The following is a 23,791-nucleotide window of genomic DNA, read 5'->3' on the forward strand; positions in this document are numbered from 1 at the left end:
AATAAGACAATAACAGCTAACAGTAAATATATTTTCAAAATAACAGATAACAAAGAATTAAATTGCCCCATAACACCATAACAGTTAAACCCCTTGCCCCCCTCATCCAGTGGTGCACCGCTCCGAAACTCCGTTCTGCACTACTGAGTCCATCAATGTAACCGGGCAATTTGATTGGTCCTTGATCGCGTACCCTTGATCGGACCACGTGATATTTCTTCCCGCGGTTAACCATTTACAGCAACAAGAGTGAGAGTGACACACATATTGAACAGATCAAAGAAATTTTAAAGTAAATAAGTTTGTAATCACAAATTTTGTACGATGAATTACAAACCTAAGTACATGGTCTTTATGCTCGTTGCTAGATGTGAATGAAAAAGTTTGTTTTGTTTGAGATGCAATCAACCAAAGAATGCCTTTTGTTTGTGGTTTGACACGTGTTGTCGGGTTGAGGGTCGAGTAACGCGAATACGCGGTTAGTTCTGCCTCGGTCAGTTCATGAGCAAAATTTACTAAATTTATTATATTGATTTGTTTATAAATTAAAACCTACCCATTTAGTTTCTTTTATATTTTCAATACCGTAAGTGAAGATAAAATGCGATTTTTATTGACGTAGGCAGCCATTTTGTTTGAAAGAAGTCGAGGTAAACAATATTGACATTATTGTTCAGTAACGTAGAATTTATCATTCTTTAGCTCCTTGTCAAATATTTTACAGTGTCGATATCGATCGGCTTAAACTACAAACGAACCAAAGATCAATTATGGTCATCGTAACTTTCGGTTTATGTGAACCCTTTGGCTAAACTTTTCTCTTTTTAGTATAGCCTATTCAAGATTCAAAGTTTTATTTAGAGTCGATATTCAATAAACTACATACATAACACAAGCTCTAGTGAGCTTTTCAAATCGACTTAAAATTAAATTTCTAATGCATTGCATGTTTTAGAAAATTTAAACTTGACTGGACTTGTCAATCCCTTCTATTTACTTTAGCACCATCTAATGGGGGTCTCATTGGGGGAGGGGTTCCAATCCCGGGTCCCGCTTACTGTTTTGTCAGATTCCCGTATCCCGCTTACACTATGTACGTAAGCAATACTCATGTTTTTGTCATTTCCTGGGTCCCTCAAGACCATCTTGTTTTCACGCCACAATAATTTGACTTTCATGTGTCGCACTTACAAAAAATCGACAATCCCGCGTCATGGTTAGACCCCAATGAGACCCACTCTAATAATGCTAAAGGTCACTCGTTTAAACTTTTTAAAATACAGTGTAAGACGACACATAAACTAAATACTTTTTCAATAAGAGTAGTGGAATAACCTGTCCTATTTAACGTTGACGGCAAAGACTCTGAATAATTTTTGTAAGTCTGCATTAAATGACAAAAATTGGAACCCGTAAAAATTCATGTTTGTGTTAGTGTTTAAGCTACGCACACCTAAAATTATAAGTATTTTGATAAGTTTAACATATATATAAATATATTATTATGAGATGAGAAATCATATTTCGACAATCCAACATAAGGGGTCAGAAGAAGCCTTTTGCTTACCTAACGACCAGAAGATAAAGGTATAAAAGATGATAAAATAAACAAACAGTTGCGTTTTAATGAAATGGTCCACTCAGGTACAGTTGCAATCATTCTATTGTCCAGGTCAATCAATACAGTTCACTTCAATAAATACCTGTGGGTAAGGTGACATTTTTTTGGTCAAATTTTTGAAAAGTTTCAAGAAGAATTCTTCCAATTGCACAGTATAGCAGTTTTCTCCCCAGATATTTCATATAGCATCCTGGTAAAATGGGGAATTTAAAATACCATCTTGTTTCTAAAGATTATAGCATCACATTCATAACACAATCTATACACATGGAAAAAAGTATTGCAACACCTTGATTTTTTAAAACTTGAAAAATCAGCCTCTTGTATTGGATAGAATATGATAAAATATTTGTAAAATAATATTGAAACATAGTTGATGATATTTAACATTGTCATTGAAACTAACAAAAAAAATGCAAAAAAGCTAGATATTAAATATTTAGTTGGTAGTTTCTCACAAGAACCTTAGTAAAACTTAAACAACTTTTAATTTGAAATGTTTCTTTAATTGTATACTCAGATATGAATTGAATAATATAAAAAGAACATTATTTACATATGACCCTTTATACTATAGTAGAATCCAAACATTGCAGGGCTCACACTACTTCAGAATTATAGGGAGAAGTGGTGAGATTTGAAGGAGAAGTGCTCATTCGCGCGGTGCGCTACAATGTTTGGATTTTACTATAGTATAAAGGGTCATATGTAAATAATGATCTTTTTATATTATTCAATTCATATCTGAGTATACAATTAAAGTAACATTTCAAATTAAAAGTTGTTCCAACTAAGGTTTTGAGAAACTACAAACTAAATATTTATATCTAGCACTAAATTTTTTTTTTTTATTTTAAAAAATGTAAAGAAATTATAATGCATCAATTACAATTTAATTCAAATCTATCTTGTGTATGAAATTCAGTGTTTCTAAAAAAAAATATAAAAGTTATTAAGCTGGGCCATAATATAATTTATAGTCTCAGAGTTGAGCAACTTTGAAACAATCCATAAAAAATATAGGGAATTATATACACCAATCAATTAGATGTAACCAAAAGTCTCTTAATGCGTGTGGAATACGTAATTTTTCCCTTTGGGATCAATATTCTTCAGTCAGCTGTTCCATCCATGCATCCGTAGTAATTATTGTAAAAGTACGGATTTCGGTCATAGCTGGTCTGGTTCAGATTCGTAGTTTAGAAATCGGTCAGTGACGGACAAATGCAAGAAAATTTACAAAAATAAACGATGTTTGACAAGTTATTAGGAAAGGAACATGACGTTTTTAATGCAATAAATGGATTGAACATTTACTGGAAGCAACTTTTATCACGTTTAAATGAAGTAACAAACTTATTTTGCCGCCAAAATTTAGGTTGATGTACGTTTTCGAGTAACAACCACCGGAACTTGCCGAAATGCACGAAGTGATAAAAAGTTGTATTTTTATCAAATAACCTGCTACACACTGCAAAGACAATCCTTCAACCTCTTTTCAAAAGATAATCAATCGTTTAGGTCTAAATTTCTTTAATTATTAATAAAAAATTGATGTTTCATCAACTTGGTTAAATTTGAAAATGTCCGATGACGGAAGCGACTGAAAGCGAGTATCGTCAAGAACAGGGCGACTTGTTTTCGCTTTTGGGGGTCGGGGAAAGCGAAGTGACGGTCGGGAAAGCGTCGCCTGGTAGCGTGAGCCCTGCATTGTAGCGCACCGCGCGAATGAGCACTTCTCTTTCAAATCTCACCACTTCTCCCTACAATTCTGAAGTAGTGTGAGCCCTGCTGTTGTAACTGTTGGTTAGCTTGGGGTTGTAAACAAAGTCATAAACCTGTCGCCAGGTAAGATTTTGTAGTTTATTGGATTGATATTGTCAAGATAAGAAAATTTTTACATAGGAAAATGTTAGTGCTAGAAATAAATTGCCAGCAGCCATAATTTGTCGCCAGATAAAATTTTTGTTTTGCAAATTGCGACATTGGCAGCGCGGTCCCAGGAATAGGGCAATAAACCTACATATTTCATCTGTTGAAGTGATCCATGAAATGGTTGATAAATAGATGAATAATCAGAATGCAAATGATTATATTTTGAAATCAAATTTTTTACAGATAATGTCTGGTCGTGCTAGAGGTAGAGCTCGGGGCCGAGCCCGTGGAGCAGATCAGACAGAGCCAGCCAGAAGACCAGGAGAAGGAGAGTCCCAGTCTATGCCAGTGAGTACATGCATGCATGGAATTACAATAAGCTTTACACCCTAGTACTGCCTGGGGCATTGTTAAAGCTATATTTACAAATTGGATATCTCCTATTGTCCAGAATTGGTAGTTAAATCAACTATAATCAATGCTTTATTGACAATATTATGTATAATTTTACTTCCCAATGATAATTTAAAGCAATCTTTACCTTCAGTGCTAACAAGCACTTTGGTTAACTAGCGTTATAATTTAATATATAGAAATGTTGCCAATGAGACAATTGAATTGTTCAAAGTGACTAAATATCTAAGGTGAGGATGTTAACAACTTCAGGTCGGTGTAATACTTTACAACAAAACAAAACAAAAAAACATACAGTATTTGTTAGATTGGGAGGGGTACAAAGATTTGGAAGCTGTTTAACTGCAAAAATCTATTTTGGATTCAAAACTAAGTTGTTTGAGATACTTATATACTTATTTGTCTTGCAGGCTCCAACTTCTTCAGCTCCTGCACCCGCACCTTCAGGAGGCCCCCCAGGGCCTAGTGGTAGGGCTACCTACAGAGGTGGAGCTGCTGTACCACGTCCTGGTATGGGCGGTGGTGAAGGCCAAGTTCCAGCTGATGAACTTGCAAAGATGAGTATTGGCACTGGTGATGCTGGTCAGGTTAAAAGAAGACCTCGTTACACTGATCCAGAGACTAAGCCTGCATGGATTACTGACAAAAGAGGTAAACTATTGTACCAAATAAAATCCATCAAATAAACCGACTAGAGAATGTTGTGCTTCATTCAAATCCTAGCTTGTTTGTTTTAAATGCTGGTGTTGGCTTTTTTTAGTCATACATGACTAAATTAAAACATCAAAAGTAACTGTATTAACTTTTTAAGGGTTTAATGGAATAAAACCCGACCAAATGAAATTAACAAGATGTACAATTGCTTTTTTATGATCCAGCAATGCAAACATTGCAACAATTTTATTTTTATAAAGAAATGAAAGATTTTAAACTTGACTTTCCATGGTAAAAAAAAGAATATATGGTAAATTGCAAATGACAAGGATTTAGTTCACTACAAGTTGTAGTACAGCCTTCAACAAAGATCACACTACAATATGTATTTGAAGATGTAAAAGGCTGGGATAACAAAAATATTCCTGATGTAAGCTTGTAACATCAAAACCATATTCAATTAAGGCATATTGCAATCATCAACTTAAAACAGAATACAGATTACTGTTTCGTTAAGAATGTGTTCCTTAAAAAACGTTCGAAATAATTACCTACTTTCTTTTATTTTATAGGAACATCAGGGACAGCATTACCAGTGAAAACAAACTATTTCAAACTGGAATCCAAACCTGATTGGCATTTATACCAATACCATGTTGATTTTAACCCACCTGTAGATAGCAAGAGGTTGAAAATTGCCTTATTATTTCACCATGAAGAACTTCTTGGAAAGACTAAAGCCTTTGATGGAATGGTTCTGTTCTTGCCTCACAAACTACAGCAAAACGTATGTAACAAGTGAATATTTCTGTAAATTATTGGATATCATCTTGTTCATCTTTTTTTTTCACATTTAACAAAGCAGCATGGTCAATATTAGTTATATTTGTAGGTGTATGTATGGTGTTCTTTAACATTCATTTGCATACAACAAAAGCATCCAATGTTGTGGAAACTTTAAAATATACCATATTTATACCACACCATCCAAATTTAACTGCTACTATCATTTCTGAAAAATCTTTACATATTATATGTATTTATATAAAATGTGTTCTGTCACGTTCAAAGAATAGTTCCTCATTGATATGATTTTATTTTTTAGGTAACTGAGGTATATTCAAAGAAGAATTTTGATGATACACAGGTCCGAGTGACCATTACATTGACCAATGAACTACCACCCACTAGTCCTCAGTGTTTACAAGTGTTCAATATAATCTTCAGAAGGTGAGTACAATTTCAGTGGTCAGAAGCGCAATATGTGACAAAAAATTATTTCTTGTTTTACAGCCGATTGCATTGATTGTGTAGGTAAAGGTTATATCTTTGCTAAGCTTGCTTGCTAGCTGAACCTTGAAGTTATTATTAGGTCAGGTAAACTTCCCTTCCCTCCTTTAAGAGTAGAAGTCTGACAGATAACCAATCTGTCTGTAGGTGACTACATCGAAAAAAGAGAAGTATACTTGACCTAATTTTGACTTCACAGTTAAGCTAGCAAGCAAGCAAGCTAACCAAAATTACCTGTAGGTACACACTCAATGCAATCTGCTGTTGAAAAAAAATAGAATAAGTTGGTTGTTCTGAAAAATTTTAACATTTAAATCCTTATTATGTGTGTTTATGATTAAAAAAAACATGAATGAGTGTACCCGAAATTTGGTATTTTTTAGTCTATTTGGTGTCATATGTTGATATGATCTATATGAAAAACCCATTCTCAAAATAAATAAATGCAAGGATTATTATACATAATGAGTAATTATTGATATCAAATGGTAGATATCTCTATAAAATAGTATAATTTAAAGAAAAATGAATTAAAAAAAAAACCAGTTCTATTAATTGTAAGTACTTGTAACTTAAAATACCGTAAACTCAGAACTTTCTCGAAGTATTTATTTTATACAACTTTTGATCAATAAACGAAAACTAAAAAATAGCTATTACAGGAAATGTATTATGCTTTATTCCTATGCAGATTTGTACTAGACACTTTATTTTACATTTAACATTTCAGGGTTTTAACAATGGTAGATATGCAGCTTATTGGAAGAAATTATTTCAATCCTAAATTGGCAGTTCAAATTCCTCAACACAAGTAAGCTTATTTTATCCTCAGACTATATGTTACTGTATTTGAAGAATTTTATTATAGATTTTCTATTTATTTAGACTACAAATGTGTTTTTCAATTGAGCTTCATGTAAGCATTCTAAACCAAGGAACACCCTGAGAATTTATAGCAAAGTTCAACATTTTTTGCTCTTCTTTATTTTAATACCTTGGGTGATACCTGCACATTTTTAGCGAATCTGCTAAAAAAGAATATGCTAGACACTATTGTAGGAGGTTAATCTGTGATGTGCTTGGAACATAATTTGAAATGAGCAAAAAAGGGTTGCAAAATTAGCCTTTGGAGACCATTAGATTTGATAAAAAAGGTGACTTGACATGTAACAAGAAGTAAAACCCAATTATTTTGGAAGCTGTAAAAGGCCCTTACATAGCAAAATGTTAAACAATTCAAGCAAGAAAGCTAAAGGCCTGATTTATTACAATACACAAAAACAAATATTACATAAAGGAACAAATAACCAACCACTGAGTTACAGGCTCCCGACTTTGACAGGATAATTTTCATTATGTTGACTTAAAAATAAATTGGAAAGATTTTTAACATAACAAAAGCTTTAATCCACTATCATTTTTTATTTTTAGACTTGAAGTAATGCCAGGGTTTGTAACTTCCATATTAAGATATGAAACACAAACATTGCTGTGTGCTGACATTTCTCACAAGATCTTAAGAAGTGATACAGTTCTGGATATTATGTACGAGATGTACAATCGATCTGCAGGAGATGCCTTTTATGAAAACTGTATCAGAAAATTTGTAGGATCTATTGTTCTGACAAGGTATGTTGCTAGCGTTATAATCTGTTAATTTCTGCCAGTCATGATAGTAAAGAAATAGTATCAATATGATTTTTTCTGTCCATTTTATAAACTTTTTGTGCTTCTCTAGCTGGTTAATTTATACATGTAACTATAATTATTTTATAAAAAGATTATACCGATTCAGCTTCATTAGTCAAAATTCAGTTATGACTTGAAACTTTTTCAATCGTTTTTTCTGTGGTGACATTTAAAAAAAAGGGCTGTTAATAAGTTAATAAACTTATTTATTGGAATATTAAGTACAACTTCTAATTATTTTATTTCAGATACAACAACAAGACCTATCGTGTGGATGATTTTGAATGGGATAAAAGGCCCACATCAACATTTAAACTCAGGAAAGGAGAAGAAATCACATATGTAGACTATTATAAGAAAAACTATTCGATAACAATAAATGACCTCAATCAGCCTTTGTTGGTAAGCAGACCAAAGAAAAAGGACATAAAAGTAGGAAGAACAGAAATATTATACTTACTACCAGAATTGTGCTGTTTGACTGGACTATCAGATGAAGCCAGAGCAGATTTCAGTGTAATGAAGGATGTAGCAGCTCACACTAGAATCGCACCTCAGGGTAGGACACAGACCTTAACAGACTTCATCAACCAGATCAACACGTAAGATTTGTTTCTACATTTATCTTAAAATAAGGAAATTTTGATTTCTTTGGTTATAAGATCTATTTTAATGATCCATTTATTTTGTACCTTTAAATATCCTATGACAGTAGATTTGAAATCATTACAAATTAGCAGGTCCATGGTCCACTTTAATTAGAGCAGTTACATATTTTAACCACATCAGAACAATATCAATAGATAAGTTTACAAGAATACATAGTTAAAAAAAGAAAAGAAGAATAGGCAAATTGAATACACAAAAAAAATAATAATAGGCAAAGTGAATGCAAGTTGATATTTTTTGTCTAATAGAATGATTCATTAAACTGAACTCTAGGACTGAAGTGGTGTGTGTGTGTGACATCCAGTCATACCACATTTGTTATTTTTATTTTGGTTATTTTAAAAGTAGAACAAATGGTCATGCATTTCAATGGAATAACTCTAGGACTGAAGTGGTGTGTGTGTGTGTGACATCCACAGTCATACCACATTTGTTATTTTTATTTTGGTTATTTTAAAAGTAGAACAAATGGTCATGCATTTCAATGGTCTAACTCTGTCAATGTTCCTTCATTTGTTTAATTTCAGTAACCAAGCTGTTAAGACAGAAATGGGAGGTTGGGGACTTCGCTTCTCACAAGATCTGGTACAGATAAATGCTCGTGTTGCTCCTCCAGAGAAGATTATGCAGAGATATGATGCTGTTGTAAGTATTGCCGTGGATTCATTATTATCATGAAATACCAATTTTCATTGCATTCTTGGCTACAGGTGAACAACAAAATTAAAAGTTAACGAAGGACATATTTTTCTTTAGCTTGTATGCAGACTTCATTAAAACCCAGATATCAAATATCCACTTACATTAAGTTTTCCTTTAATCCGCGAAAATAAACGTATCTACACTATATACAGTTAGTAAAGCACTTGTAAATGTTGTGGTGGGTTTCACTAAGTATGGAAAATGTATTTTTGTTAGAATTGACTGTTGATGGTAAATTATGTATACACCCAAGGTTGCTAACCGATGGTGAAAAAGAATGATGATTTGAGATATAAAATATCTGAAAGGATGTTGGTTGACAGTAGGTTGAGCACATTTAGCTGTGAGAATTGTAAAAAATTGAATTAGAACTATGCCTTGTGTGCATGATGTTAGAAAGATGAGTGATTTGAAGTATTCTGAAAATATGAACTAATCAAATCTTATCTATATTGCAGCTGAATTACAAGCAAGAGGATGCTGATTGGTCGAGAGACATGAGAGGAAAAGAATTGGTTACTCCAGTGGACCTTCAAAGATGGGTTATTGTGTTCACAAGGAAAAACTCGGTAATGGCTCAAGACTTGGTCCAAACCTTAAGCAAAGTTGGACCTCCAATGGGAATGAGGATTGCTCAGCCCACTCCGTAAGTAATATTGCTCCACACAAGGATGTGGGTGGGCTTTAAATTTAACTAATTTCTAATGCTTGTAGATAAAGATGTTATAAAAAACATTAAAACATATTTTATTTAAAATCCACCTTAAGCTGTAAACTACTAAGATACAAATACACTACAAGACCTCACCATTTTAGAGTAATTATCTTGTAAAGCTTAGTAGCCTTTGTTTGTTATTTTCTATTGCCCAAGCACAGTTTTAACCATGTAGCAATGAAGTAGAAATAATTTATAGTATAATGGATCCTGTCTTGTTGTCAACATTCATTATTTCAACTTTGGAAAATGTGTACCTCTTCAGTTGGCATAGCGTATAGTTGTACTGTTTAACCTCCGTCTGTCAGTCCATCTGTCCCATGAATATTATTTGTCGCATCTAAAATTTGGTTTCAGGGTTTATATAAGTCTGCCGTAACGTGTTATGTGTTTCAGATTCTTCATTCAACATCTTCCTTTTTATTAAAATATTTTGGCTGGGGGATCATCAGTGAGCAGTAGCTCACACTTCGACTTGTTTCTTCTTTATAAATGATCCTGTGTTGTGTGGATATGATTCAATGAATGCTGTTAAAATGTAAAAGTTTTTTTCATTAGCTAGCTTGTTAAAAGTCTATATTTATGCCATTGCTTTCTCGCATTTCAGATGTGAAATACCAGACGATAGGAATGATAGCTACCTCTCTGCTCTGAGACAGCAAGTTCAACAAGACACACAGATGGCTTTGTGTATTTTGCCAACAAACAGAAAGGACAGATATGATGCCATCAAAAAATTCTGCTGTGTTGATCACCCAGGTACGGGGGAATGAATATTTAGTCTTTGTGATCATGAATGATACTTGTAGGATCTTGGTTGTACAATCAAATTTAACAAAGAAATAATGAAAACAACCCATTCTATAAATTTCATGCATGCAAAGGGCTTTTTTCTGGGTTTACCTCATCAGGAATGCTCAATAGCCATATGTTAAAAAGCCAAGGATTTATAAGAATTGTTAAAATTGAAGAGCTATATGGCCTAAAATATCCAGGAGTTGAAAAGTTTCTTACTCATGTTTGTAAACATGAGTATTTAGAAAGGTTCGTTATAAATCATGTCTGACCCTCCAGCAAAGGATGAAATGATCAACTAATTGTATATGGGTTTAACATTTTGAAGGGGAGATGATGAAATATGCTGGCATCAATCAATATATTAATATTGCATGGTGAGGAATATTCATGTATCCTTTTGTGACTTCTCTTGAATCTTGTAATGAATGAATAAAATATTGAAATTTGTAGTTCCTAGTCAGGTTGTAGTAGGCAGAACTTTGTCCAAGAAACAGATGTTGATGTCAGTTGCTACTAAAATAGCTATTCAGTTGAATTGTAAACTTGGTGGAGAGGTTTGGCATCTAGAAATTCCAGTAAGTATTAATAGCCCTACAAAAGGAATCATGAAGTATAGTTAATCTAATGTAAAATTGCTGACTCTTGAATATAATAAGTAATATATTTAAGTTATACATTATCCATATTTACTGTCCTGTCATTGGTATTAAAAATTACTTTTACCCATTGTATATTTTGTATTTATTATATGCATAAATGTTAGGATTATGACCTTGTCGGAAAGGATTCATTAATTATGAAATAACATCTGTGTTTGGGTAATGGGAATATATTGAAGCAGTTCCATTTCAATGTGCATGATATCCTTGGAAGGCACTCAGTTTCCCATCTAAAAAGCCAATGTTGGAATATCATGTTAACATTTTTACTTTATTAAAAGTTTGACATCCATCCCTTGTGGAGTTTTTAAAGTGCCTTCACTGGATCCCATGTACATTGTTGTGGTACAGGACTCGAACATATTTTGCAATTGACATTTTAACACGAGGCCAAAAAAAAAAATCTGTTTCCTGCTGCCCGACCCTAGATTTTTTTTTAAATTCCGGGGAAAAAATTGTTTTCCAGCTGAACCAGATCCATATCATACTATGCCCAAACAATAAAAATGGCTGCTCCCAGCACAAATGTGCTACAATTAAGGTTTAAAAAATGTTGACACTGGGAGAAGTCAATTAAAGCTTCTTTATAGAGATAAACACACTTTTGGGTACAGGAACCCAACCAAACATGACATTGAACATGACATTGAACCTACTGCATATCTGACAGGGAGTGCAAAAAAAATCAAAAAAATCCAGACCCACCAACCCGGATTTATTTGCCTTGGCAGCAGGAAACAGACATATTTTTTTTTGGTCTGATATATGCTTGAATATTCAGAACCATAAAAAAAAACTAGTGATTTTAGTTTTTTAAAACACTGAGTGTTGTAGCTGTGTGCACAGTGTGGGTGCTTACTGTATTTGTTTTTAATTAGAATTTAATGTGTGAAGTGATGCTTTAAAATCTGCTGAACTATTGGATTTATTGATTTCATGAACCTGCATAGCAATAGACATTAGGGCTTTTCCTTAATTAATTGTATGGGGAGGTGGCAGAAAGCAATTTATTTAAAACTTGATAGATGATAGTTATTTAAGAAAGATTGCTTGAACATTTAAAGGAAATATTCATTTAAAAAGTGTATGCATGGTGGGGACAATTAAAAATTGCTTTCTGAAACTGTCCCATACATTTATTTATGGAACAGCTCTAGATCAAAAAACAAATCATTTGGAAAGGCAATTGGGCTATTCCCTTGAAATGGATGTTGAAAGAAACTTTGAATATTAATCTTTGTGTAATTTTGCATATATTAAATTGGCATAAAACCACAAATGACCCACAAGCCATGTAAAACAAATTTCCTTTCCTACCCTCCAACATTCATTTTAATTGAATAGCTCTGTACACATATACATTTCTTACCTTTATATTTGCATATCATTTGGTTTTGAGTTTTTAACACGTGTGATCTACAGTGATATTGTTGTCTTTTTTCAAAACTACCTCTACCGTTTTTTATTGGGAAAAATGCATATTTTTTATTGAAATTGGGAAATATTATTCTAAACACATCTCCGATTTTTTGCTGACCTTTGCTGTCTTTTTTGCACTGTTTTTTCATGTATATTTTGGTTGTCAGACATTTTCAACCTGGAAGGTACTTTTCGGAGAGCGGAAAGAAACTGAAGCAATGATGGTACTTAATGCATTGAAAAACCACATGTGTTACAAACACCATGATGATTCTGATCAGAAAACTGGATCTCAAAAGTGCTTTATAATATCAAAATAATAACATGAATACGATATTTACAAACATTACTACCAATGCCATCACTGTTTGGGGAAAATGTAGACCTTTTTGGGAGGAATTTTAAGCCATTTTTCTTAGTAATTGGGAATTTTCTCTAGGGGAAAAGGCCAAATTTCGGCTGTTATTTGAGGCAAACAATATCACTGATCTACTAGTGTATGTTTCCTCTCCTTAGTATGACCTGTCACTGCTACAGCATTGGTTAGTAAAACTTGCTATCATCAGTGTTGTGCTTCCTCAAACATTATCACTCTGGTATGTCTGTTCCAGTATTTACTCAGGGAGCTTCAGTTATAATTGAAGATTTCCTCAATACTCTGGAACCTGCATTCTTAAAAGGACTGTTTCAGTATTGTTACAATTTGTACTTGGATTTTTTTCATATGGCTTTTCAGGAAAGGGATTTTGATATTAAAAGATTAAAAATTTAATAGTTTTTATCATACGCAACATTCAAATTATCTTAAAATAACTTCATGTTGCCTGTTTAAAGGCTGTTAAACAAAAAATGAAACAATTCTTATTTTGAAGTTAATTTGATTATATTTATTGTGCCAACAATTTTCTGAAACAGTCTTTTCCTACATCTATATTATCACTACTCATTTTCATTGCTTTCTATTTCTTCCCATCAATCAGCTGAAGAATTTGATGGTGATTGGTATAGACAGTTACCACGATTCGGCCAAAAAAGGTCGGTCTGTAGGTGGTGTTGTTGCCAGCATTAATCCAGCCTTGACAAGATATTATTCACGCTGCACTTTCCAACATTCGATGCAAGAGTTATCTGATGGTCTCAAAGTCTGTATGAAAGGTTGGCATTTCAACAGTTGGCTGTATATTTTGAGTTTATAAGTGTTTTTCGAGGTTTTCTAGTACAATCAGTATCACTGCTGTATGGTAGGTATTGGTCTTCTGAAATAGTCTCACTGTAGAAGTATACATCTGGCAAGATTCGGATAGGTGTAGTTTGATGGATAGGCTAATTTTGAGGAAGTGACCGTTTTAAGGTATGAACTTGAAAAGTTGAGGACTAGGAACTTGATAATATAAGGTAAGGATGTCTACACTTGGCTGGTTAATCTAAGAAGTGTACTGGTTATCTTGTGGTCCTGGCCTGTCTTTTAGATGTGATGCATACCTTTTTCTCAGTGGACAGCCAAGTGGAGATATAAGTTGGTCTTTGGTTCATTTTCATTTATTTCATTTTCATCTGCTTTTGTGCTGTGATTGTACTTGTATGTGCTGTCTATGTAATGTGTTGGCCTTGCTATGTGTATGTGTCATGTTTGCTGTTGCATGATATGCTTTGCTTTATATGTTTGCCTATGCTTGTTTGCTGTTTTGTTTGTATGTTATAACATATTTATTTACAGTTTATGAAATAATGATTTATAAAAACAACCTATATATGCCTTTCTAATAGAATTTATGAAGGGATATGTTGTTGAGGCTAAAAACAATGTCTTAAGTTTCAAAAGATGAAATGTATTTACCACAAATATTTTGAATGTTCTTCTACATAATAGAAAATACAGGAACATGGTTATAGAACCTTGCAATAAAAGTTGAAGATTGACCCTTGGCAAGTTTTTTTGGGGTGACTAATTTTGCTTTGCGTAATAACAATGGCTTACTAATATTTGAGAACTTGAGCATACAGGTTGTTCCAATTAAGCATGCATGGTACCAAGAGAAGGCAATTTAGATTTGCTTCACATTTTAACTCGAAAAAACATCCAACCATAGATGAGATTTTAAAATGCCTTGTCTTGGTCCCATGTCTTGTTTTTTGGAACAGCCTGTAGCATTATTTACTAACAATTTTCAAAATGTAGGTACCTTGATGTTCAAGCTGTTTGTTTCACAAAAAAATCTTTGCAATTCAAATTGAATTGTTATAATAAACAAAATGTTTCATACTTGGCCACTTTTAGTCTATGTTTTATTTAAAGATTTAATTCTCTATAGAGCTTTTCTTGTCTCAAAATTGTGACAAGTGATTCCAGAGATCAAAGATTTCTACTTGACCATTTAACACACCCCATGTTTAAAAGTTCTGCAGTAGCAAAAACCAGAGCCACCTAAAAGGTTCTAGTGTCGCTTGCGTCATGACTTCAAAATGCCTGATGTGTGTAGGTAAAGGAAATATCTTCGGATAGCTTTCTTGCTAGATGAACTGTGAAGTCATTAAGTTACTACCCTCTTTTAATAGTAGACCAGTCTGACAGATAACCAATTTATGTCTGTAGGACTACACTATTCCATAAGGAGGGTAACATACCTTACCTATTAATGATTTCAAGGTTCATTTAGCAATTAGCGCACCAAAGATATTACATGCACTCTAGAGGCATTATGCTGTAATTAAAAAAAAAAAGTTAAATTGCAGGTATTCAAGAACATTGGCTGTACTAATTGCTTTTTCATTAACTTTTTAATGCTTATGACTAACCAGAGAGAAGATATATTTTGTTTATGTTATGTTGCAATATGATTACAAGTAATGTTACTGTTTTGAGAGAAAAAGATAATTTCTTCCCAATATTGTCGGAATAATTTGGTCAAATTTTATAAAATGCATCCCGATTGGCCTGCAATTTGAATAGATAACTGGATAAAGTTAAAGGAAAATACATTAATTCTTTGCACTTGATTTACTGTAGAAATGAATGTAAATCAACAAGACCCTTTTGTGTTCAGTAATTTCAGTTGAAAAGTAACAAAATTTTATGGGGGGGAGGGGGCAACCAAAAGAACAAGTAATTTTAAAGTAGTCACATTGCAACTTTTTCTTTTTGTTTGTTGGTTATTGTTACTTAAAAGCAAGCTCTGTTTACAGCTGAAAGGTTTGATGGTGGTAGGTATTGATACATACCACGATTCTGCCAAGAAGGGACGTTCTGTAGGAGGTATTGTCTGTAGCATGAATAGAAATCTTACCAGGTATTACTCTAGTACAACATTCCAAATGCAGACTCAGGAACTCGTTGATGGAGCATGTATAAAACTGAGAGGTACGGTTATTCAATGAGGCCACCCTTGAAAAAATTATTTGCTTGTTGCCTTCACCTGCCTTTTACCAAAAAATATAAGTTGCATGTTGGACAAGAAAAAGACATTCTTTTTTACTAAAAATATAAGTTGCATGAATGATGAAAAAAGGGTATTCAAGCAGGAAAAAAATCTTTAAAAAATAGTTGAAATAATTTGTCAAACTTTTTTGGGGTTAAAAATAAACATCAAGTTTTGATTGAAAAAATTAATTGGATGTACATTCAAATAAGTCGCTAGTTTGAAAATTTTCAAATACTTGAAGTTATTTTATTTATAAAGAAGGGACTCGCTCACAAATTTTCAATATTAGTTTTATATGAAAAGCCTAGTTTACAAATTTAGATGTTAAATGTTTGTTACAGTCCATAGTTGCAAATTCATAGTTTTATTTACATGCAGATGAAAGACATATACAAATGAAATAACATATAAAATTTGACTTTAATGTTAAAATATAAAGTATCAAGCTTATATCATAATAGTCAAATTACTGACAACAATGTGTTGATAATTTCTTTTTTAACAAATTAATAGAACCGATAAATTTATTTCAATTTTTACTGTCGGAAGATTTTCTTCCTCTTAGAACAGCAGAGTTAAAAGAAATGTTTTGTATGCATATACAGGATGGGAAGAGTTGATAGAACACTTGACTATTAAACAAATGCTTTACAACATGTTTTTGCTAAAATTTCTGAGGATTCAAAATATTAGAAAATCAATTGTATCTTCAATAAGTATTTAATTGAGTTTCATTTGTTGTTTTTAATAAACCAATATAATTTGTTCAGTAACTTAATAACAATGAATTGCAGGTGCCCTTGAGAAGTACCATGAAGTAAATGGTGCATTACCAGAGAGAATTATTGTGTTCAGAGATGGTGTGGGGGATGGACAGCTGCAGGCTGTACATGAACATGAAATACCACAGATGATTGACTGTTTCAAGAAAGCAGGTGGTACTGAATACAGGTAGATCACAGTTGTAATTCTCGCGCAAAGAGACATAGAAATGCCAAGTGTCTGTCTAGTCATAATTGCAACCTCTCGTGTAAAATTCTTCTTGAAAGACATACAATTTATATCAGCAATGTCTTGTTTAAAAGTCCATGTCAACTTTTTAAAGGAGTTTTACCCCTCAGTAATGTTAACATTGTAAAGAAAGTTGCATTGTTAGTGGCCTTGTGGTATAATTCTTGGCAGATTTTGTGAAACTTGCATCAAAGGTTTATATAGGCAATGTCTATGACAAGTTGGAAATTCTGCCAATCAATTATTTGTCAAGAACTCCCCCCCCCCCAAAGGTGAAATTGGATCTCTTTTAATTTGTTAAGATTTTATAAAAGTTGGTCAGTTGTCTAAATTGAGAACAGTTGAACAGTTCAAACTACACTCAGATTCTTCGAAGTTTGTTTACTGGTATAAATGGAAGATTATTCAGGACAAGATACTGGTCTGTGCTCATATTTTAGTCGCAAAATCTCCTTGTTTTATACTAGATCAAATCTTTCATCTTCCATCTATAAACTCTGAGGAGATGCAGTTGATGAACATTTCTGGTCACTTTCCCAATTTAATAAAATAACCTAAATTATGTCATTCCTGTCACAATAAAGGGAGATAACTGGCTTAATTCTGTAGAAAAAAATAATGCCCTTTCTTTCAGTCCCATATTCTATGTTACCTGTGTAATCTTTATAAAAATCTGTTCAGTTTTGAGAAGCAGAAAATATGATATTGAATCTATTGACTATATAATTTCAGTCCTAAGGTTGGTGTAGTGGTTGTGAAGAAGAGGATCAACACCAGATTCTTTGCCAGTTTGAACAGAGGACAATTGGGTAACCCACCCCCAGGAACCATCATTGATACAGAAGTAACTAAACCAGAGTGGTTAGTAATATTAGTATATTGTATGTGGAGTAGTTCATAATTTTTCCTGTATATGGTGAACAATAGTTTCAACATTTAAAGTGATTTTTTTGTCGAGCCTGCAACTTTTGTTGCAGAAAGCTCGACATAGGGATAGTGATCCGGCGGCGGCGGCGGCGGCTACGGCGGCGGCGTTAGCTAACTTCTTAAAAGGTTTATATTTTAGTAGGTGAAAGACCTGGATGCTTCATACTTTGTATATAGATTCCTCATGTTACGAAGTTTCCGTCAGTCACATGTCCAATGTCCTTGACCTCATTTTCATGGTTCAGTGACCACTTGAAAAAAAAGTTCAGAATTTTTGTAATGTTGAATTCTCTCTTATTATAAGTAATAGGATAACTATATTTGGTATGTGCGTACCTTGCAAGGTCCTCATGCCTGTCAGACAGTTTTCACTTGACCTCAACCTCATTTCATGGATCAGTGAACAAGGTTAAGTTTTGGTGGTCAAGTCCATATCTCAGATACTATAAGCAATAGGGCTAGTATATTTGGTGTATGGAAGGACTGGAAGGTGTACATGTCCAACTGGCAGGTGTCATCTGACCTTGACCTCATTTTCATGGTTCAGTGGTTATAGTTAAGTTTTTGTGTTTTGGTCTGTTTTTCTCATACTTTATGCAATAGGTCTACTATATTTGTTGTATGGAATGATTGTAAGGTGTACATGTCTAGCGGGCAGATGTCATCTGACCTTGACCTCATTTTCATGGTTCAGTGGTCAAAGTTAAGTTTTTAAGTTTTGGTCTTTTTATGTAATTTTATATGCCAAAGGTCAGCTATATTTGGTGTATGGAAATATATTATGATCTATATGTCAGTCCCGCAGATTTATTTGACCATGACCTCAATTGCACGGTTCATTGCACAGTGTTAAGTTTTTGTGTTTTGGTCTATTTTTCTTAAACTATAATAAGTAATAGGTCAACTATATTTGTTGTATGGAAGCTTTGTTAGCTGTACATGTCTGCCTGGCATGGTTCATCTGACCTTGACCTCATTTTCATGGTTCATTGGTCTTTGTTTAGCTACTTGGTTAATGTTAAGTTTATGTGACAGTTGTAATAAAGCTTTATACTTAGGACTATCAACATAATATCAATGATTAATAAAGAAGGCGAGACATTTCAGTGTGTGCACTCTTGTTTCAGTTATCTATAGAGTTTTTTTCTGGGTTATATGTCCATCTGTAATAAAATGTTAAGTATATGTGAAACATGTAGTAGAACCTTGATGTTAAACGCTTTCAACATAAAATAAAATTGTTGTTATTAAAGCAAGTGATACATCTAGCATGTTCACTCTTTGGGATCATATCTTCGATTGTTAAATTCAACATTTCTGTCTTAAATAATACAAGATCTTTTATTGGTTTGCTTACAGATAAAAATACATACTAGATATGACATAATTGTATACCATTAATGGTTATGTGCTATACTGTGTCACGGGATAGAAGTTCCTTCATAATATATATAAGTTCCAAAAGGAAAAATATTCTGGAATATTATTTCCACAGGAATAAATATAACAGTATATGTTCCCAGCAGAAGAAATTGAATAGGATATTTGTTCCAACAGGATTAGATATTTAGACAATTTTTATAACAAAGTTTCCATATAAGTTGACACTGCATACTCATGTTGTGTCTATCCTTTTGTAGGTATGACTTCTTCCTTGTAAGTCAATCTGTCAGACAGGGAACAGTTACCCCAACTCATTACAATGTTGTGTGGGATACAACAGGACTAAAACCAGATCATATGCAAAGATTAACCTACAAGATGTGCCATCTGTATTACAATTGGCCGGTAAGTTAAATATTAAATACTGTCTTTATATTACCAAGGCTGCAGCTTGAGTGTGGGATTGTAGAAATCTTCATCTTTAACTGGCATGGTCATTGGCAACATGCATTTTTTCATCTGTTGGCCAAATTTTATTCAATATAATACAATTTTAGCAGAGATATTCCTTATCGAGGTCCTTTCCTAGTGGAGTAAATTTGGTGACGTCTCTTCTTTAGAATGGCCACTATGGTCATTGATGCATAGTTGCCTTAAGAGAAATTTAGCTTGTAATGTGAATATAAAAATAAGGAGATTTGGTATGATTACCAATGAGACAACTATCCACCAAAGTTCAAATGAAGTGGATGTTATCAATTATAGGCAACCTTCAACAATGAGAGAGAGAACCACAGGTTCCAAAGTTACTTTGGTAATGTGCCATGTGTGAAGAAGCCCTGTTTTTTTAAATGAACAAGATCATGGTCACAGCGACAACTGGAAGACTTGAATTTTGCATAATATTTATATTTTAATGGTATCTATTAAACCATGTTTCCTAGTTTTAGTCTAATTTGTTAAACAGGGGCCATTTGAAATGCAACTAGTATGCAATTATCAGCTAAAAACTTGAAGAAAAGTGAAATTTGGAAAGGTGACTAGAAGTTCTGCATCAATATCTTGTGGAGTATTTGTGTGAATTGTTAAACTGAAATAAGTTTTTACTTTCTATACTAAGGATGGCCACTTTGGTCATTTATGGCTAGTTTGGAAAAAAAGAAATTTACCTTGTGTGAATATAAAAATAAGATGTGGTATTATAAGCAATGTGAGAACTATTCACCAAAGGTCAAATGAAGTAGATGTTAACAATTATTGACAACCATACAGCCTTCAACAATGAGAGAGAGAACCATAGTCCTTATCATGCATATAGATGACCAAAATCTGTTTTAATGATGTCATAAAAATGTAGCTTTTTCTGATATTAATTCTATTCTTGTTTCTTTAACTTTTAGGGTACAATCCGAGTTCCAGCTCCATGCCAGTATGCACATAAGCTTGCCTTCCTTGTTGGACAGAGTATTCATAGAGACCCATCACCAGCCTTGGCAGATCGTCTTTACTTCTTGTAAACTGATACTGTTCAAAAGAGTGACAGGACTTGTTATCCTTGTTAAAAGCTGTTGTGCAGAATGAAGTGCCTTTCGAGCTCGATAAGAGCATGAATTGTTAACTTCACATGCAATGTACTTTTGTGCAATGACTAGAAATGGTGCTGATTATAGACTATTTGTGAAGCAAGATATTTGGTGAACCAGTTTTGTCTAAAAACAGAACAACTATTATTTTTCCAGTTTGGTTCTATGCAACTGATTTTTCTTTTGCTGCTTTAACTTGGTTCTATAGCTACTATGTTGTCTATAGACCTTTCAAAATATATCTATAAGACGAACCCACCAGGGTCTTCAATCAAAAGTGAAAAAGATTTTATGAGATTTTTGTTTATCTTTTTTTTTATACATAGTTTATTGTTTTAGAGTAGGTTTTGTTATTTTTTATACTGTTTTATTTTACCGAGTTGAAAGACTTTGATTAAGCTTTGTGGTATTAGTGCAGACGTTTTAATCATGTGTATCTATATCAGTGTGCAAGTGATCAAAGGATGTTTATATCGTTGTTTATAGTTCATGTTATGTAGAATAGAAGTTAATCAGAAAATTTACCACAAAGTTTAAAAGAATCTTGTTGAAATGTCTGATTACAGCGAATCTCTGAATTGAAGCTCTTTCAAATTTAAATAAATTCTTATTTTGAAGAAAATTGGGAGAATTTTTGTTCATTTTTTTTTTTTTTTTTTTTTTTTTGAAATAAAGATGGGGGAACTTTTTAGTGAAATGATAGATTGACGCAAAAAAAATATGAAATACTTGTAGTATATATTCATATGAAGAGATTTCGTTAAACCAATTTCATTTATGAGGTTTTGCTATGACAATCTAATGAAAGGTGTGTTGAGTGCGGAATTAATCCCTTTTGCTCAGTTGATACAAAACGTGCACCAATGGAAAATGTTGGAAAGAGGTGGAAGCCTGTTTATTATGGGGGTGTTATTTACTAAAATCAAATCGCTTTGTGGGAAAATGGTGTTGACGACAATTAGGTGGGTCTATATTTTTCTTTTTTAACTGTTCAGGGTTTTCCCATTGTCGATAGTTATTTTTTTCTTGAAATAAAAATATGATAGTATTATCTTTTATGGATTTACTTGTTGACATTAGGATGAAAATAATGTAGAGAAAGTTATTTTGGGAAACGATGTAGATATACTGAAAAATGTTTAACTATGGACACATAGAATTCGCATAAAAATTAAAATGCTTAAGAGGGAATAACTTTTTGCCTGTACATAATGAAGTTGAAGCCACTGACTTGGAAGAAGATTTTTTTATTCATTCCACATGCATCTTTTTTCAAAGTTTTGACTGAAATCTGAAGAATATGAGTTTATGTCTTAAATTTAAAGGTTTTCTTTTATTGGGTTATAGAACAAATTATTAAGTTAGCAGTTCATACTTTAACAAATTTGATGGATAATAAAATTATTGTGCAATAATATTCTTTAATCATCCCATTTAAAAATTCATTTAGTTGTAAAAATAATTCATAATTGAATCTTTCAAAAATAACCAGCATCAATTGTCATTTTTACATTTGATCATTATTAGGAAAAAACATTTACATCTTTGGAAATTGTGTTTGTATGAATGAAAGTCCATAAAAAACTTCATAAATCCATTTTCAAATCAATATATGAATCTTGCAGACAAATTTCACTTCAAATTCAACTTTATTGAAAGAGTTAAGAATATATGTACACAAATCATTTTTATAACCAATTGTTTTCTTTTCAAGTCATCATGTACAGTTTGTTTCATTTGTTTAACATTTAATCATGCTGGGAAGGGGGGAAATAAAAACAAAAACAAAATGCTGTCTTCTTTTTTTGTATGTTTATTCTTTAAAATTAAGAATGAAAATGGGGAAGGTGTCAAAGAGACAACAACCCGACCATAGAACAGACATTAAGTTGTGTTTCCTACTTGCAGGATTGATTGATAACCAGCAAATCATCAATAAAGTTATTTTCTTTCAGGCTTCTTGAAAAAATATTGATAGATGGTATTTTCGGTATATAAATAAGGTAATGTGGTATGATAGCGAGACAATTTTCCACAAGAGTTTAAATAAATAAGATGTAAGCAATTGTAGGTGACCAGGATATGAACAACTATACAGGTCACTGTATGGATCTTCCAGTTGCTTAAAAAATGAGCTTAACACATTCCACATAACCCTAAGTGGCAAAATGTGCTTACAAAAAGATAAACCCACAAAAAAATGGCACAATCTAATAATTGACTTTAGCAAAGGAAAATCGCTGAACAGGTACATCATTTCAAAAATGCTCAACCATTCCCCTAAACTTGTAGGGTGCATGTGCACATTCTGAATTTTAAAAAGTGGCCAAAACACTAGCAAGCCACCCATGGTGAAATTACACTTCAACACTGTAGATTGCAGTAAATAGAAAAATAATTTTTTAACAAAAATGAGGAAACCAAGCCTTTCCCCAAATTTTGCGTAATAGACTTTGATTTTCCCAAAGTCGAACATGTTATCTTAAAAACAACCATTTTCCTAGACCAAATTTATCACTGTGCACCAACAAGTTTATAGGGACTCCGATGTATTTTATGAATTTGACTGTCCTAAAGTCGGCCGTCTAATCTTAAAAACATTTCAACCTCTAGAATAAATGGATTGAAAGTTACTTCTGCAGAGGTGACTGGTCAAGTATATGTATTCAAAACGTTGGTTCCAAGCAAGTTATTATTACCGGATAAGTCTTTCAAAATCATCTTTGTGAAGTTGCGCAGCAAGCATCCATGGATCTCTATATTCTTAATAATCACCTAATAAAATTTTATGAATGAAAAACAATATGTAGACTAACACATGAACAAACAGAAACTACAACCACTGAATTACAGGCTCCTGACTTGGGACAAGCATATACATACAGAATAGTGGGGTTTAAACATGTTAAATGGATCCCAACACCACCTTACCTGGGACTGGTGTAACCGTACAACAAAAAAAG

The 23,791-nt window shown here is 32.9% G+C and overlaps 1 protein-coding gene across 3 annotated transcripts; it reads left to right on the plus strand.

The window, feature by feature from the left end:
- Nucleotides 1–201: 201 nt before the first annotated feature.
- LOC143075650 (piwi-like protein 1) lies at nucleotides 202–21,134 on the plus strand. 3 transcript variants are annotated; one of them, XM_076251157.1, is made up of 17 exons: nucleotides 202–292; nucleotides 3,740–3,844; nucleotides 4,321–4,561; nucleotides 5,137–5,351; nucleotides 5,670–5,794; nucleotides 6,585–6,665; nucleotides 7,286–7,483; nucleotides 7,792–8,145; nucleotides 8,740–8,857; nucleotides 9,373–9,560; nucleotides 10,237–10,388; nucleotides 10,878–11,002; nucleotides 13,486–13,660; nucleotides 16,719–16,875; nucleotides 17,668–17,796; nucleotides 19,503–19,650; nucleotides 20,646–21,134. In XM_076251157.1, exons 2-17 carry the CDS (start codon nucleotides 3,743–3,745, stop codon nucleotides 20,760–20,762), a joined length of 2,625 nt encoding a protein of 874 aa, XP_076107272.1. In that variant the 5' UTR covers nucleotides 202–292; nucleotides 3,740–3,742; the 3' UTR covers nucleotides 20,763–21,134. The 3 variants fall into 3 exon arrangements, with proteins under 3 accessions (XP_076107272.1, XP_076107270.1, XP_076107271.1); XM_076251155.1 differs by lacking the exon at nucleotides 13,486–13,660 and adding an exon at nucleotides 15,689–15,863; XM_076251156.1 differs by lacking the exons at nucleotides 202–292; nucleotides 13,486–13,660 and adding exons at nucleotides 570–650; nucleotides 15,689–15,863.
- The last annotated feature ends 2,657 nt before the right edge of the window (nucleotides 21,135–23,791 follow it).

This window comes from Mytilus galloprovincialis, chromosome 5 (genome assembly GCF_965363235.1).
Source record: "Mytilus galloprovincialis chromosome 5, xbMytGall1.hap1.1, whole genome shotgun sequence".
In the NCBI taxonomy this organism is placed as follows: Eukaryota; Metazoa; Mollusca; class Bivalvia; order Mytilida; family Mytilidae; genus Mytilus; species Mytilus galloprovincialis.